Source organism: Podarcis filfolensis, assembly GCF_964270895.1.
Source record: "Podarcis filfolensis genome assembly, chromosome: 12".
In the NCBI taxonomy this organism is placed as follows: domain Eukaryota; kingdom Metazoa; phylum Chordata; class Lepidosauria; order Squamata; family Lacertidae; genus Podarcis; species Podarcis filfolensis.
Window position 1 is genome coordinate 56,779,716 of NC_139614.1, and position 18,302 is coordinate 56,798,017.

The 18,302-nt window shown below is 47.9% G+C and overlaps 2 protein-coding genes across 2 annotated transcripts; one reads left to right on the plus strand and one right to left on the minus strand.

Moving 5' to 3' along the window:
* LRRC61 (leucine rich repeat containing 61) lies at positions 1 to 7,036 on the plus strand. The gene is made up of 3 exons (XM_083580039.1): positions 1 to 375; positions 3,661 to 5,051; positions 6,719 to 7,036. Exon 2 carries the CDS (start codon positions 3,912 to 3,914, stop codon positions 4,695 to 4,697), a length of 786 nt encoding a protein of 261 aa, XP_083436165.1. The 5' UTR covers positions 1 to 375; positions 3,661 to 3,911; the 3' UTR covers positions 4,698 to 5,051; positions 6,719 to 7,036.
* Positions 7,037 to 9,247: 2,211 nt separating this feature from the next.
* Positions 9,248 to 15,607, minus strand: RARRES2 (retinoic acid receptor responder 2). The gene is made up of 5 exons (XM_083580048.1): positions 15,218 to 15,607; positions 13,289 to 13,393; positions 10,671 to 10,775; positions 10,282 to 10,391; positions 9,248 to 9,460 (listed from the first exon to the last, which is right to left on the minus strand). Coding segments are annotated over exons 1-5 (696 nt in total). The 5' UTR covers positions 15,593 to 15,607; the 3' UTR covers positions 9,248 to 9,459.
* Positions 15,608 to 18,302: the final 2,695 nt, after the last annotated feature.

Consider the following 18,302-nt stretch of genomic DNA (forward strand, 5'->3'; position numbering starts at 1 on the left):
TCCCGGGCAAGGCCTCGCGTCGCCATGGCAACGCGGCCTGCTGCTGGGTTCCTAAGCGAGGCCTGGAAGAGGAAGGGGAGCAGAGGCGGCCTCGTCGTAGCAGCGGGTGAGGGGAACGCGGCGTGGGGAGGGGAGACCCCCGATCCCAACCCCCCCGAATACTGAATCTAACACCGGCGGGGCCAGGTTTGGGGTGGGTGAGTGGGGGGGGGGAGAGGAATCTTGGGGATGCCGTTCTGGTCCACGTTGCCATGGAAACGGGATGAGGGCCTAGAGAGGATGGCGATGGCAGGGATGCTTCTGCCTCTCTTTGTGTCTCCTCTCCACCCGCACCAGGGCCGGATTGAGGTTTGATGCGGCCTTCAGCTCCTGAAGGTAATGGGGCCCTTTAGATGTCCAGCTGTCCTTTGTCAACAACAAATTGTTGCTGTTTTTTTGTGTTGAATATATGCTATAGGGTCATTTATGGACCTAATAGGTATCTCAAGTCATTTGCACATAACAAATAGGAGCCTACACAACACAAAACACTGTTGCTGTATCTGGGGTTTATTTTTTTATCTTATATTTTGGAAATGTACATCCAGGGGTTTTTTTCCTTTAAATTTTTTTGGGGCCCCCAAAAGAGTGGGGCCCTAAGCTATCGCTTGTTTAGCTTATATGCAAATCCAGCACTGCCCCCACCCGCGGAAGGGAGATCAAGGGAGGGTAGCATTGGAAGGGACCCCCCAGAGACATTTAGCCAAACACACTGTTATAAGGAAAATACCTCAAATTCCCTAATGGGGTATCTGGAGTCTAGAGTCCCTCGGGAGATCTCTTATAAGGCGGAGAAAATAACAGAGGCCAACCAGAGTATATTGAAAGCAAAACGGCTAGTAAGCCTGATCTTTATTAAAGGAAATTAACTGCTACAACTCACCACACGCAGGAGGGAGGAGAATAATAATAATAATGATGATGATGATGATAAAATGTATTTATACCCCGCCCTTCCTGGCCAGAGCCGGGCTCAGGGCAGCTAACACCAGTAAAATTACAGTAAAAACATAATGTGGGGGGGACACCAATTTAAAATACAGGTTAAAATGCAATTTAAAATGCAGCCTCATTTTAAAAGTAGCCCATAGAGAACTCTGAACAATAGTGTGCAAACCCCTATATAGGCTTTTGAAATTGCCCACCCTGTAGCCAGAGACCACCACCCCAAAACATCATACATACATCGCAGAAGGAGGCGGTCTACAACCGAAATTTGAGATTGTTTCTTTCTTGGCTGCCAGGATACCTGATGATGCCTTACTTGGTTGCATTTTCTGGGGTAGCCTGGCCATTCCTTTGAGATGGCAAATACTTTAGTTCCTGAATCTCTTAAGCATAGTGATAGTTTGCTCAGCTTAACTTGCCAGACTGTATTTCAAAAGGGAGGTGTAAGCCCCTACAGTCCAAAGGCAATGGGAAAGCTTTTCCCATTGCCTTCCTCCTGGCAGAGAAATATTTGAGGTCAATTTGGGAGAGTCAAAATGGCTTCAGGATTGTTCTCCTGTACTATTTCAGACATGTGGTTTATATATTTATGTATGTGTTTGCCTTGTACACTGGAGACCTTAGAATTTTTGTTAACAACCCTGCCATGTATATATATGTTTCTGTATATGCTGGAAGTCACCCAGAGTGTCTGCAGCAGCCCAGTTAGATGGGTAGGGTATTATTATTATTAAATCCTTAATCAGGGTTACAACAATGATTCAAAGCAGAGATGGTGGGTAACTATTTGCAAAGTGGGGGCAGGGACTCCTCCTGCCTCTGTAACCCCCCCTCCATGTGCACATGTAAGCAGGTGTATATTTGGCACTGTATATGTACCCATGCACATGCCTAAATGTGGGGGTGATAGCAGGCCCCCAATGGCTAGAGGCATGATGACGTTAGCAGCACCCAGTGCTCTTTGCAAAATACTGTATACATGGATGTGTATTAGGTGTATGTTGGGAGAGGGGTGGGCCTCTACAGCCCATGTGCTTTTACTCAGTAGTAAGCCTTGCCGTGCTCACGGGGGGGGGGGAGGGGGGAGATGTTTCTCCCAAGTAGACATGGATAGGATTGCAGGCTTTGCAATTCAGCTATGTGCAGCAATGGATTGGTGCGCAAATGAGATGGTTATTGCTGCTGTTATTAGCACTATAATTGCGTTGAAATACAGTTATTTGCAAAAAAAAAAAAAAAAAAAAAAAGTTGAGAAAAGCTAGAGGTGGCCCAGAAGAAAATGGCTTGTTTTCTTTTTCTCCTGCTTCTGTGGAAGAAGCATCATGCAACACTAAACCCATGTGTCTGCCTGGGATGTATTGAATGCAGGGGATTCTGTGCATTGAGCTGTTGTGCTCCAGGTTTCCACATCTGCCTGCTTAGCAGCACTGAAGGGAAGTCTTATTTGGTGGTAGCTGATTCTAGGGCTGCTGGGATTATTGCATCCAGATGAAGCCAATGTTTTTGGCAGTGTGCGCGCACAAGCCCACAACTTGGTGTCTGCTTTGAAGCCAGTTTCCACACATCAGCTGGCACGTTCTGAAGACGCCTTCAGTGCAGCTCATACCAAGAACTAACTTAGTTGGTCTTTAAGGTGCTACTGGAAGGAAAAAAATTTTTTTGTTTTGACTATGGCAGACCAACACGGCTACCTATCTGTATCTGCCCTGCATATGGTTTGCAGAGCTGCATATAATAACGAATCACAGTGTCTTGTGGTGTATGGAAAACTGTGTGTGATCTGTGGCTGCATATCAAGTATCTTGGCACTTGGCAGTCTATAGTAGCTAAAATGGGTTGGTTCTGGTTACTGCGGCATGTACTGTACTGTGTGCTAAACTGATGGAGAGATTGCTTCAACCTATGGAATCAAAAAACTGTGGGGTTGGAAGTGACCCTAAGGGTCATCCAGTCCAACCCCTGGTGATGCAGACATCACAACCAAAGAATCCCTGACAGATGGCCATCCAACTTCTGTTTAAAAACCTCTGGTGGAGAAGGGTCCACCATTAAAAAAAATAATAATTATTGCTGCCACCAAGATAACATTTTATACAAACACCACTTTCTGAGTCCATTCCGCTGTCAAACGGCTCTTATTGTCAGAAAGTTATTCCTAATGTTGAGTCAGAATCTCCTTTCTTGTCATCTGAATCCATTGGTTCGGGTCCTATCCTCCGGAGCAGGAGAAAACAATATTGTTCCATCTTACACGCAACAGCCATTCAGATATTTGCCTATCGTATCATATCATATTTGGTCAATGAGTGCTCAAAACTGAATTTGCTGCTTTGTGACTGAATCTCACCTGAACATGGGGACAGTCTGGAAGCCTCCTCAGTGTCAGGCAGTGTGGAGTTTGGAATGTACCTGCATCTACGGTAGTTAAATTAACAAATCCAAATTAGCAGTGCTTACTTCCTTGCTTATTCATGGGAGAGGTAGCAGGGTAGAACGCTCAGTGTGTTAGTTTATTTCTTTTGGTTTCCATTGTCAAAAGACACAGGATTCTAGGTCTCCTTTAAAGTGCTTTTTTGGCTGAAGAGTGGGGTACTCATGCTATAAATAAGTAAACAGATACATAAATATTTGACCCCATCTTGATCCAACATCCTTTTTCCTCTCCCCTTCCAGGAGCTCCATTGTCCACATTGATACCCATTTGAAGCAAAAAATGCATCCTGCACCCTCCAGGTTCTCTCTCTCTTTCTCTCTCCCTCCCTTCCTCCCTCTCCAGAGGTGAAGGAAGAGATCTACCTAGTTTTGCCTCCCAACAGCAGCCGTTAACACCAGTTGTGATATGATCAAGGTGCCGAGGAGCTAAGTGAGCACAGAGCTGGAGCCAAGTTGTCGTGGGAACTACCTCCTTGGCTGCCCTGCCCAAGATGGAACCCCGGACGGAGAAGGGAGAGGAGACAGAGAACGTGAAGATCACCTCCCAGCTCCTGAAGGCCAAGACGGGTGAGTTTGACCTGGAGTCTATCCTGCTGCTGAAGCTCCGAGGCCTGGGCATCGCAGACCTGGGCTGCCTCGGGGAGTGTGCCGGCCTGGAGTGGCTGGACCTGTCGGGCAACGCCATCGTCCACCTGGGGCCCCTCTCCTCCCTCAAAGCCCTGGCTGTCCTCAACGTCTCCTCCAACCGCATCTCCAGCTTGGAGCCCCTGGCCGGCTGTGAGAACTTGCAGAGCCTCAACGCAGCAGGGAACCTGCTGAGCAGCCTCCAGCAGCTGCAGTGCCTGGGCGGCCTGCGGCACCTCGAGAGCCTGCGCTTCAGCGACCCCGTGGGGCGCCTCAGCAACCCGCTCTGCGGTGCCGCCGGGTACCGCACCGCCATGTCAGAGATGCTGCCGGGGGTCAAGGTGATCGACGGCGAGCGTGTCTCCGGGCGCGGCAGTGAGCTCTACCAGCTCTGCAAGGACATTGACAGCTCTCTCAAGCGCTTCCACGGAACCGGAACCGGTGAGCTTAGTGGCCTGACCAAGCCCTGGGTGGAGGAGGGGTACTGGGACGTCCGCCCCGCCCGGAGGAGCTCCATCGTGGAGGAGGCCTACAAGCAGTTCAATGAGGCCCTCCAGGAGTGCCGGGACCTGAGCAAGCGCGCCGACGACACCATTTCCCAAGCGGAGAGGGCCCTGAGCGCCCGCTCCGATTCCAGCTCGTTCGTCTTTTGAGGTACCCTGCGCTTCGACTCCCTTCCCTTGGCGTTGCCGAACTGGGCCCTGTTCTTTCAGTATCATCCTTGTCACTCACTGGCCTGTGATGCCCTTCTTTTGCCCTGGCCTCTGTCCCTTCCGAAAGCAGCGGGTGCATCCACACCCTTAACCAAACCTGTTCCCCACAGCTCCTGGGAAAGCTTGTAGGAGCTGTGAGGCCCTCAGGTCCGAGTCAAAGAGCAGCGGGAGAAAGTTTTCGTCCAATGGGACTTTGAAATCTGGATTATCAATTCACAGCTCAGCTCGTGTTGGGCCCTTTCGGGCTACTTCTGTGTAACGTGGAGCCTAGTTTTTAAAACGGTGTGGACTGGGGTGGTGCTCCTCATCCACCCGCTTTTTTAGTAGGCTGACTTCTTGGATCTACATCCATTCACCCTCAAGGATGCTCTTTGACTCTGTCTGGCTTCAAGAGAAGGGGCCACAGTGCAGCACCTCTCAGGCCTTGTCCTCCGAGGTGATTCTCACGGCCCTTTTCCCCACCCGGGGAAACCACAGCGAGTTGACTTATCCAGCACGCAGACACAGAACCAGCTTCACTTGTCTTTTTAGACCACCAAGCCCCCACATCCTCCTAACTAAACCTTGTCGGTGACAGTTTCCCAACATGCGTGGACCTTTGAGTGTTGGTATGTCAGAGCATGCACCATAGTTCTTTCTTCACCCCACCAAGCTGGTTAGCTGTGTAAATCCACAAAAAAATATTTTGAGAATTGTGGGACTGGGCAGAAGTGGCCGGCTGGAGTGTGAACCCACATATTAAGGAACATCCACATTCAGTGATGCTAAACAGTTTGCTCTGGATATTAAAAGCCCCATCTGCACTGAAGCCATATCATTGCACATTAAGCCATCATGGTTTCTCCTGAAGAATCTAGAGGGCTACAGATTGTTAAGGGTGCTGAGAGTTCTTAGGAGACCCCTGTTCCCACAAGTAGTTTTATGAACCAAATCCCTCTTCTCAGGGAACACTCTGTGTGAAAAAGGGAGTCTCCTAATGGCTCTTACCGCCCTTAAACAACATTTCCCAGGATCCTTTGGGGAAAACGATGACGCTTCAGAGTGGTATGATACTACTTTAAGTTTACAGAGCAGATGGGGCCTTAATTCTCAGCTGGCAGCTTCCATACTGTCCAACTGGTCCTTACCAACTCATGGAGTTTCCTTCACAGCTGCCCATCCGATAGCAGCAGGGTTGAGCTGAAAGTCCCCTTGTGAATTGTGTCACCCCAACTGCAGCAGCCAGAAGAGTCAAAACGATGTGTTGTAGATCCTGTACATTTTGCATCAATCCTGCAAAGGAGCATCTTTGTTTTCACAGGCCTTGACTTCAGCCAAATTCTCCACCTCGCATGCTTCCCCAAACTCCTCCAGGCATCAGTTATGATGTCCTGGTCATGCTGCCATGCTCCCCATGAACACAGTAGCTTAGGAATCTAATCTTCTTTATTTCATCTTCTTTTCCTTTTCTTATCCTACCGTTCCTCCCACGGGAGCTCAGAGCAGCGAACAGCATAGAAATATAATCTGAAAAAAACACATTTCTAAATACAACACAATACCAGCTGCTAACATGTCAGCAAACCTATAAAACATCATATATATGACAGTAAGAATTTATGAAAGTCTTTAAAACATAATTTATATATACAAAACATCTTAAGAATATATATAATGCACATCATAAAATATATACAGTGATACCTTAGTTCTTGAACGGCTTAGTTGTCGAACAAATTGGCTCCCGAATGCCGAAAACCCAGAAGTAAGTTTTCCGGTTTTCGAAAGTTTTTCAGAAGCTGAACATCTGACGTGGTTTCTGCTTGAGTGCAGGAAGCCACACCTTGGTTTTCGAACGGTTTCGGAAGTCGGACGGACTTCCGGAACAGATTAAGTTCGAGAACCAAGGTACCACTGTATATTTATAAAGGGCCCTACTGTTCCAAAGCCCTTTAAGCTGCCCCAGGGCAAGAAAAGAACAGCTCACCAGTCTGTGTGACATTTCACTTGGTTTTTGCAGATTCAGGGGGAGTGTGATCAGATCATAAAGAGGAGAGTTGATTTGACTTTTGTGCATGTCAGAGAAGATGGGCTGGAAGTTTCCTGGAAGAGAACTTGGAGATCCCTGACCAGGAGGAGGGAACCCACGCCTTTGAAGCGGAGGTGTAGAAAGGATGCTGAGCCAGCACTTGGGATCTGGGGCGCTGCATGTTCCATCTGGGGATTGCATGCTGGGTCTCATGACATGGGGATGCCGTGCAGTTATTTGACTGTGAAATAAACCCAATGGTCTCCCTTGCTTTTCTGCTTCCTGGTTGGGTATAGAGCTGCCCGCTTTGTGGAATGCTTGCATTCTCTCCTGAAGTCCACTCCCGATTCAGACGTGCGCCAGAGTGAGATGCCCTTCCCTGGGCAACTGAGCCTCTTCAAGAATCTGGTGCCTGCCAAGTGCCACCTGACAAAGGCCCTCCTCCTTCCTGTCCATTTGTCACACGCCAGCTGGATGTTTGTTCCCTCCCTGGAAAACCAAACATTCCCCGTCTTCACCAAGGTAACCCAAATTCTGAGCAGCGGGAGCTGCAAATTAAGCAAAGCTCTGCCTGCCTTTGTGCGTCTTGCACATCTGCTTCTCTTGATTATGAAGAGGGAGGATAAGGAGCTGTGAAGCCAAATAAATTCTGCCAAACAGTAGAAAGTTTGTTCACCCCCCAGCCCTGCTCCCTGGCTTCTGAGATTCCACCAGGCTCTGTGCATGCATGCAGTTCAGTTGCACACGCAGGCACCCCTTACAACAGATTTTCGTAGCTTGGAGTTCTGCGATTGAAGCAAGTCACGCTAGTTAAATGTAACTGCATGTACTCCTTCAGCTCTGCTATAGGACTTATCCTTTTTATCCTCTATAAAATAAACACACACACAGAGAGAGGTTTAAAACCGAGAGCAGAGGCTCCCAGGGTACTGAGGAGGCCAATGGTTTGCTAGCCTTAGGAAATTCATACTTCGATGCTCTCTCCGTCTGTGTCTTATTTTATGCAGAGCAGCAGCAACGCATCAGTTTATTTGGTACATTTCTATCCCCCCTTTCTTCCAAGGAGCTCCTGGGCGCATATGTAATTCTCCCCATTTAATCCTCACAACAACCCTGTGAGGTAGGTTAGGGTGACAGTGAGCCACTGGCCTGAGCTCACCCAGTGAACTTCATTGCCAGGTCAGAATTTTAACCCTGGTCTCCCAAGGTCCTAGTTTGGAACTCTTAACCATTCCACCGCACTGGCTTAGCCAGAAATCTGTTGTCCTGTTTTCAATTTTCTCACTTTTCACTTCCCTTTCGCAACTGCTTCCACTGCCTGAGTGTCTCTAGAATGACAGCCTTGTGATTATCCCCCAGGACTACAGAACAATAGAATTGTAGTGTTGGAAGGGAGCCTAAGGGTCATCTAGTCCAACCTCCTACAATGCTGGAATCTCAGCTAAAGCATCCACGACAGGTGGCCAGCCAACCTCTGCTTAAAACCTGCAATGAACGAGAGTCCACACCTTCCGGGGGAGCCCAGTCCACTGTCAAACAACTCTTATTGTCAGAAAGTCCTTCCTCTTGTTTCGTTGGATCTTCTTTCTTCTAATTTCATAAAATCATAGAACTGTAGAGTTGGAAGGGACCCCAAGGGACATCTAGTCTGACCCCCTGCAATGCGGGAATCAAAATCGAACCCATCAGTTTGGATCCTACCCTCTGGAGCAGCAGAATAGAAGCTTGCTCCACCTTCCTTCAGATATTTGAAGATGGCTATCCTTTCACCTCTCAGTCTTCTCTTCTCCAGGCTAATGTCAGGTGTGCGTGCAGGAGCCAGGCCCTGTGACCAATAGGACTTTGCAGGTCTGGGGCCTTCCTAAGTTTGTTCTGGAGAGGCAAGGTGCGGCCGCACAGGTGACTCACAGCACCTGGTGGCAAGAGCCAGGAAGGGATATAAGGTCAGCATTTCCCTTCGGCTCTTTGCTACAGCAACACATTCCCTGCCTTGCTGCGTTTGACTCCTTGCTTCCTGACCCTCGGACCCTTGGCTTCTTGACTCCTGGCTCTCAGACCCTCAGACCCTTGGCCTCCTGGCTTCTGGATTCCCATTCCTGCTCCCACCCTGCCATCTTGCCCCCAGTCCCGATGTCCCCAGCTGGGACTTTGATCGCCCATGAACCAGACCGTGACAGCTAAAAGGCAAGAAGGCACCCACCCACCCAGCTAAACCCCACTTCCAAAAGTTCAGCTGGAGGCTCCCTTTCCTCCCAAGACATTTCCCTAGGTGAGACAGGGACCCCAGGAATTCTGGCCCCCAAGGTGAGTTAACTAGTTTATCTCAGTGGCTGGACCGGCTCTGGAACAGAAGAAGAGACCACCAGGGCACAGATGCCCACAGATCAAGGGCCAGAACGCCCTGGCAGCGGACACCAGAGAAAAGGTTTCGGGGAAGAGGGAAGAGCCCCCTCACTCCAGCAACTCCTGAAATAACCATGACTATGAAGCCTCCACTTAAACTTTTATTAGGGGAATAAAGAAAGGAGGAAGGAAAGTCAAGCTTGGAAGACAGAAGACTCCTCTGGGACCAAGAGTGGTTCCATTCCTGTGGCACCGAGACCCAAACTGGTGGATGTTCTGCTTGCCTCCAAAAGGAAGAGGGTGCCTTGTTTCCTTGATGGTCGGAGAACAGCCCAGTAAATGTGGATCCCATCTAGACAGGGAGGAGAGTGAAGATGGTTATTGCCGATGAAGTGAAGGATTTCAGGCAGGAGTCTATCCCAGCCCTACCTGGAGATGCCAACATAGACTGAACCTGGGACCTCCTGCCTGCAAGGCAAACAAAACAGCACATCCTGGAATCAGGGAACTGGAAAGTTGGAAGGGACCCTGAGGGTCATCCAGTCCAACCCCCTGCAGTGCAAGAACCACAGCTAAAGGATTCCTGACAGACCGCCATCCAACCACCAACAAAGGAGAGTTCAGCATCTTCCGAGTGCATCCGTTCTCTTACTGTCAGAAAATTCGTCCTAATATTTGGCTGGAATCTCCTTGTCATTTGAACCTGTCCTCTGGAGCAGTAGAAAACAAGCTTTCTCGCTCCTCGTTGTGATACTTAGAGATGTTGAAGGCTGCTGAAAAGATATATTGGGCACTGGGCAATGACTTTTAAAAAAACCAATAACTCCCAGGCCTTTGAACAGCTTTGATCATATTTAGATACCATTTTATCATTATTTAACGTCATTTATTTTTGTCTCAGCGGACTAATGGCAATTGGTTGGCTTGAGCTTTTGTACAGAGGTTGCCTGCTGGTGCCCAACATTTTTTTTAATGCTGAGTTGGATTTGAATTGTCACTGGGAGGTTGGCGCCCTTTGCTTTACTGTTGATTTGTTGTGTTGGTTGTGTTTTTCAGTTATGTTTCATATGATCACTGCATGCCACCTCGAGAATGCATTGTTGACGAGGCGATCGATAAATGCAACTAACGGAAAACAAATAGGGGCTACAGGAACTGAAGCTGAACACTTACCACTCTTCCGGGCGCCCCTTGAGGAAAGCGAACTGCCCGATATGGTACCGTTGCTCCTCATACGCCTCCTTGACTGCTTCACATTCCTGATTCTGCTTCCTCCTCACTTCCTGCGGGACACTCAGAAGGGGAAAGGTGTGCCATGAGCTCCTGAGTCCGTTCTTCCCAAGCTTTTTGGGGTCACCTGCCCCTTGGTTCCATAAACTCACCCCCCGTGCCCCCTACCCTATAAAAGACATTGCTCAGAATAGCAGTCTGCACAACCCAGCAAGGAAGATAGTAACACCGTAAGATTCAAAATAGTCACAATTAATTACAGGTTTATTCAAAATCAGATTATTCAGAACTCAGGTCCAGGAGCATTTCTGTCAAAGTGTGACGTGACCGACCTGGAAGATTGGGTTCTGCTCTGAGAGGCACCGCTTGGACTCGTCCAAAATGTTCTGAGGGTCGCTGGAGTTAAACTTGAAGCAAGCCAGGCACTTCTGTTTCCTCTGGGCAGAGAAAAGGAAGGAAAAGGAACAAGGTCTGTTTTCACAAGAGAGGCCCAAATAAGGTTTTGGTTTGCCCCCAAACTATAACAGGAGCAACACCCCAAAACAGCAAAGGCTGCTCTTGCAAGAAGATCACTGCAGCCTGCCTTCTGAAATGTGTCTCCATTTGTGCCCCCAGAAGGGGTTTACAATGCCTGCAAATTCCATCGAAAGAGGAGCAGCTATTTTAAAAATTCCACGTATTGGTGAAGTGGGAGGCACAAAGCTTTGATTCACTCTGAATCAGGACCCGGATTCAGACTCAAAGCTAACAGGGCTGCGTCTTAAATCTGTCCAATCTGAATCCAGTTGGTTTTTTGAAGTGCTGAAAAAGGATCCAAAAAGAACCTTGTTGTACCGCTGGTATTTATCTCCAGTAAAGTTAGCAAAAATGTATAAGACTTTATCCAATGTACACTGGAAGTGTAAAGATAAAGTGGGTGCCTTTTATCCTATGTGGTGGTCATGCAAAAAGGTAACAGGTTTCTGGGAAATGATTTATAATGAATCGAAGAAAATGTTTAAGATAACTTTTGTTAAAAAACCAGAGGCCTTTTTATTAGGAATTATAGGTGAAGACATACCAAGAAATGTTAAAAGACTATTTATGTATGCACCTACAGCCGCCAGGATGCTAGGTAAAGGGACCCCTGACCATTAGGTCCAGTCGCGGATGACTCTGGGGTTGTGGCACTCATCTCACTTTATTGGCCGAGGGAGCTGGCGTACAGCTTCTGGGTCATGTGGCCAGCAGGACTAAGCCGTTTCTGGCGAACCAGAGCAGCGCACGGAAACGCCGTTTACCTTCCCGCCGGAGCGGGACCTATTTATCTACTTGCACTTTGACGTGCTTTTGAACTGCTAGGTGGGCAGGAGCAGGGACTGAGCAACAGCAGCTCACCCCGTTGCGGGGATTCGAACTGCTATCCTTCTGATCAGCAAGTCCTAGGCTCTGTGGTTTAATCCACAGCACCACCTGCATCCCAAGCACCACCTGCCAGGATGCTACTTGCCCAGAAATGGAAAGAAGAGGAGGTACCAACAAAGGGGGAATGGATAACTAAGATGATAGACTATGCTGAAATGGCAAAGATGACTGTGAAAATCCAGGACCAAGATGAAAAAAAGTTTACACAAGACTGGATTTAATTTATAGAATATAAATCTATTGTAAAGACTTTAAAACATTAGCAGGATTGATATAGCATCTATGAAGCAATGTCAATTGTGGTTATCAATGGACTTGTAACTGAATGGAAATGTGTAAGGTAACAAAGGGAAGAAATTGGAAAGGGGGGAGTCTAGGAGGGATGAATAAGTAATTAATTTGAATGTTAAATTATTGAAAATTGAAAATAAAATATGAAAAAACAAAAACAAAATGAACCTTGTGGTCAGTGTACCTGCATACTAAAAACATTGAACGTTCCTAAGAGAAGCTTGTGGCTCCTCAAATCTTTTTGCTTTGTGACTCTTGTTCTACTGGGGCTATCCCAGCTTTCACCTACCTGGAAACCTCTAAACTACAACTCCCATCCAGACCAGCATAACATAAGCATAAAAGGCCAGGGCCTTTTCAGCACTGGCCCTGACGTGGTGGAACGCTCTGTCACAAGAGACTAGGACCCTGAGGGACTTGACATCTTTCCGCAGGGCCTGCAAGACAGAGCTGTTCCGCCTGGCCTTTGGTTTGGACTCAGTCTGACCCTTAAGTTTCTCTCCCCTTACGGTCTTGATTTATCAGCTACTTTAAAATGAGGCTGCATTTTAACCGGTATTTTAAATTGTTTTCCCCCCCTACTCTTTTTCACTTACTATGTTTTTACTGTGATTTTACTGGTGTTAGCTGCCCTGAGCCTGGCTCTGGCCGGGGAGGGCAGGGTATAAATAATAATAATAATAATAATAATAATAATAATAATAATTCTTATTATTCTTATTTTATTATTAATTATAACAACGCAGCATAACAGGACCCTCGGGGTCCCTTCCAACTCTACAATTCTATGATTCTATGAACAGTAACCGATGAACATACGGCAAGTCTGCTGCATCTGGCCAGGGGCCCATGGAATCCATTATTCTGTTCTCAGAGTGGCCAACCCAAGTCCAACATCTCTCTCTCCTCCTGTGGCTTCAGCAACTGGTGTTCAGAATCATGGCTAGTAGCCTTCAAGAGCTCTCTCCTCCTCTGTGAATTTGTCTAATCCTCTTTTAAAGCCATCCAGTTTGGTGGCCGTCGCCGCCTCCTGTGGCATTGAGTTCCACAGTCTAACAACGCACTGTGCAAATTAGTGAAGCTGACCAGAATCCCACATAACTTGCTGACGGTGGGGGGGACCCTAATAAGGATCTGTGGGTTCCTCTGTAGGCTTACTGCCTCTTTGTTTATGATGTTTTAGGCTTCGAATACATTTTAAAAGGAACAGAGAGTCCAGCTTGGCAGTGGATAAATTAGCATCTTCCTGGCTCACCCCGCCTGGCTTGATCCGGCAGTTTTGCGTCCCCCGTTGCTGCTTCCGGCAGAAGGTCTGCACAAGGTCAACTTCCAGCTGGACATAGGTTCCCCTTGGGAATTCCTGCAACCAAAGAAAGCCGAGCTCAATGTGGATAAGAACTCGTTGCCAAACTAGGAGTTCCCCAGTGGAGAATCGCCCTACATGGGAGAGTGGCAAAGGCGATCAAGGGTCTGGAGGAACGGTGGAGGGACTTGGGGATGTTTAAATGATGGATTCAAATGAGAAGAAAGGAGGTTCCCACTAAGGAAGAACTTTCTGGCAGTAAGAGCTGTTCAACAGTGGAACGGTCCAGGTGGACTCTCCTTCCTTGGAGGGAGCCACTGGTTCGAGTCCTTCCCTCCAGAGCAGGAGGAAACAAGTTTGTTCCATCTTCCACGTGACAGACCTTGAGCTATTTGAAGATGGCTCTCATATCTCCTCTCAGCCTCCTCTTTTCCAGGCTAAACATACCCAGATCCTTCAACTGTTCCTCATAAGGCTTGGTTTGCCTTGATCATGAACAATAAATAAAACATCAAAGAATACACAACCAGACTGAGCAGTTTCCACATCTAAAAGGGATAATAATAATAATAATAATAATAATAATAATAATAATAATAATAATATTGATAACAGTAACAGCTCCAGTGCCCCCACAAAACCCCTAAGCAATAATGCAACCAATGAGTCTGAAATATACTCGGAGTCGAGAGTGGATTTCATGCTCTTTATTCAGCTTATAGCGGTGATGAGGAATGGAAGTTCCCTCAGAATGTCTGCTTTATATATATTATTTACACAATGGGCCCAACATGATTGGCTAATTCCAGGATTCTCCTGTAGGCCAATCAGGTTGCGGATTCACTTCCACCTGGAGCTGGATTGGGTGGCTCCTGTGGACCAATCAGACTGCTGCATTCTGAATCCTATTCAACTCAGTACATAACAGAGTCTGATCAGCAGCCTCAGCTTTTGTAGCTGCAGTCCAGTCCAGGTCCCGCCCTCCCAGGCCAGGTGAGAAGAGGCCGGCCAAGGGGGAGCAAGCTTGTTTTCTGCTGCTCCAGAGGGGAGGACCCAATCTGATGGATTTGATGACAAGAAAGGAGATTCCGACTCAACGACAGGGAGAACTCTCTCATGGCAAGAGCTGTTGGACGGCAGAATGGACTCCCTCAGAAGGTGGTGGGCTCGACTTCCTTGGAGGCTTCTAAGCAGAGGTCAAATGACCGTCTGCCAGGACTTCTTCATCTGTGATTCCTGCCTTGCAGCGGGTTGGGCCAAATGACCCTCAGGCGTCCCTTCCTGCTCTCCGATTCGAGAATCCTGTGATTCTGTAGTGATCAGTAGAACACTGATAATCTAGGAACCAGGGATCCAATCCCAGACGTGCAGAAGGAGAAGCAGAGTCTTAGAACCCCCTTAAGTCGAATGCACACCTGGCAACATTTATCCGAGGAAAACAAGGACACCCTCCAAAATTCTCTGATGAAAATAGGGGCATCCTATTCATAGCTGTCAACGTTTCCCTTTTTTTAAGGGAAATTCCCTTATTCCAAATAGGATTCCTCGCAAGGGAAAAGTTGACAGCTATGATCCTATTCCACACCCTCCAACACATCTCCAATGAAAATAGGAAAAGCAGGACATTCCAGGACTCAGAAACTGGGACAGATTCTGTAAATCGGACTGTCGCTGGAAAACAAGGACGCTTGGAGGGTCTGCTAACGTCCTCAGCTTATCCAGCAAATTGGGAAGTTCATTCCCTGCCACTATTGCACACAGAGGGTGAGTTTTATTGGGCATAGGTGGGTGGCAGTCCGTGGGGCTTTGTTATATGAGGTGACGATCCTCCGCCTCCCCCTCCAGCCCCACGCACGCTCCCCCCTCGCATGTCCTGCTCACCGTCTCCGTGACATGGGTCACAGCTTGCTCCTTGAATGTTGCCTGCACGAGGTCCCTGCTGTGGAAGAAATCTAGCACCAGCTCCAGAGCCCTTTGCTGGAGGGGCGACTGGTTGGCATCCGCCAGGGCCAGGAGGCCCAAGCACAGCACTAGAAGCCCCTTCATCCCCTTGCCCGCGTCCCCAGTGGATCTGCTGCCCACACCCTGCCCTTGCGAACTCCCCTGCCGGTCTGTTGATCTTGGTCGGTCATTAACTTGTTCCCATGAGAGCTGTCCCAGACGCAGGCCCCCTTGCCTGCCCTCTGCCCTCTCCAGTGGCTGCTTGTTGGTTGATGCCCAGGAGATGAAAGGGAGGGATGGGCAAAGGGCGCCCATGCAGGAAAACAACAGGAGGAGGGGTCCCTTTGGCCACCCCTCCCAACTGGCTGCCAAAGATGCAGGGTGTTTTTCTCAGGTCTGCTTTCTCTTTGGGGCTGGCACAGGAGACACAGGATCTCTCATTGATGCCAGTGGCTCCCAAAGTGGGCAGTACCTGCTGCATAAGAACATAAGAGCCTGCTGGATCAAGAAGAATATTTTTAGCAGGTGCCAGAAAGAGCACAGAGAATACAGAGGAGGCGCCTAGCTGGTATCAATAGGCAGGGAGTTCCAAAGTGCAGGCACTACCACACTAAAATGTTGAGTTCTTACAAGTGGGTATTGCATGGCACCTGTAACAGTGCTGGTTCTGAAGATCAAAAGGGTCAAGTGCGTGTCTACAGGGTTAGGCAATTTTCCAGGTAAATTGGTCCCATGTTTTTATTTTTTATTTTTTTAAATAATTTTTATTAACTGGCCAATCACATCAAATTAAATCACATCACATAAATTCCAAATTACAAAGCCAAATTTTTAAATTTTGTTGGGGGAACCCATACTTCAAGATCCAAAGGGGGATTCAGATCATCTTCTTATTACTGCGTTAATGTCCCAATCAGTCCCAATCAGTCCAAACAAAATTCATAATTCTATCCAGTCTTATCTTGGTGTTTCCACATCATATCTTGTTCATATAATTTCTATTTTTCCTTTACGATCTCTTCTGTTAGTCTCCTTAAGCCGATAAGCAAAATAATAATCCTGTGTGGATTTCCCGTTCCTCCACTAAGTCCAGATGGTTTCCATATATCTCCTTCGTAGATAGCATCGCTCTTTCCATCATAAATTTGGCATTTGTCGCTCTTAAGTCCCACCGAGAAGTTGATCCACGATATGTAAACAACTCTATTTCTCTCTTTCTCCTCCCAGACCCAAGAGCTCCAACAATGCCTCCCAAAATGGCGACGGCATTTTTAACTGCGTCATTCCAAAACTCTTAGCTTTCCAGCTTCATCTTGAAACATTGCTTTGGTTCGAAAGTTTATCTCCACACAGCCTTAAATCCACAGCTTAAGTCCTTAGTTTCTGACTCATTAGGGGAGGGGATTCTTGTTAAATCACATAAGAAAAAGGAAGGCAGGTTTTCCCCCCCTCCCCCCTCAGTCATTTGTCATACCGTATCTTGACGTATCTTCTCATATTTTATTCTTGTCTTGTTATCAGAGATCTCTTCTGTCAGCAGTCTTTACTCCCCTTTTTCCTTGAAGCATGTGCAATTTATCTCGTCCAAATTGTTTCTTTTGAAGATGCTTGCAACTAGCGGCGCGAATCAGGGACGGCGTCCAGGAGTGCCGGAATCCCACAAGAGGGCTTTGTGCCTAGTGCCCCCACCCCCACAAATTCGGGGGTGGTATAGGGCACAGCAGGCAAGGGCCGTCCCCCCCACAATCCTGGGGGGGTTAAGGAGGCTAATTACCCCCATCATAGCCTCCAAATTACCTCGTGTGGGTCGGAGAGATGTTATTGTCAGCCACCTTCCGATGCGCCACCTAGTGGCCCCCAGTCCCATGTTTTTAAGGGCTTTGTAGACTTATTGCCAAAGCCTAGGACTTGCCGATCAGAAGGCTGGCAGTTCGAATCCCCGCAACGGGGTGAGTTCCCGTTGCTCGGTCCCTGCTCCTGCCAACCTAGCAGTTCGAAAGCACATCAAAGTGCAAGTAGATAAATAGGTACCGCTCTGGCGGGAAAGTAAACGGCGTTTCCATGCGCTGCTCTGGTTCGCCAGAAGCGGCTTAGTCATGCTGGTCACATGACCTGGAAGCTGTAAGCCAGCTCCCTCAGCCAATAAAGCGAGATGAGCGCCCCAACCCCAGAGCTGGCCACGACTGGTCCCTTTACCTTTAGACTTATTGCCACACCTTGATCCTGGCCCGGTAGCAAATCAGCGAACAATTTTCTGTTTTATAATTTAGAATATTCATTTAAACAACCTTAAAATATCAATGACATCCTTTCTTCTCTTTCCATGGTTCATTTTGCATATCATAAATCCCTGCATATTTTACATAAACTAAACCATTCAGTATTCCATTATTACATCCATCAAAATGAATTTACACTGCTGAATTTATCCAGGTTTTCCCTGAAACAGCTCTGAAAGGCAATATTGATATTAGAGATTTGGCCTTTCCCATTCCACCAGCCGCTTTGTTGTGTGTCCCACCCCCCACTCCCCACCCCCGGCCCCAATTGATTTCAGTGTTTGATCTACAAAGTCCACAGCTTTCACTCCAGGAACACATAAGCAAACAGAAACGTCCTGAGCCTTGCAGTTTCCCAACGCCTGCTGGGGAGCCTCTTTCATGAACCTGGCATTTTGGAGGTCAAGTTGCCGGTGGCCAGTTTGGTCCCCTTCCTAGCCAGAGGAAGAAGAAGAAGAAGAAGAGTTTGGATTTGATATCCCGCCTTTCACTCCCCTTCAGGAGTCTCAAAGCGGCTAACCTTCTCCTTTCCCTTCCTCCCCCACAACAAACACTCTGTGAGGTGAGTGGGGCTGAGAGACTTCAAAGAAGTGTGACTGGCCCAAGGTCACCCAGCAGCTGCAGGTGGAGGAGTGGAGACTCGAACCCGGTTCCCCAGATTACGTGACTACCGCTCTTAACCACTACACCACACTGGCTCTCAGAGAAGCCAGGATGGCAGTGACAAAGCCAAAAGCAGGTTTATT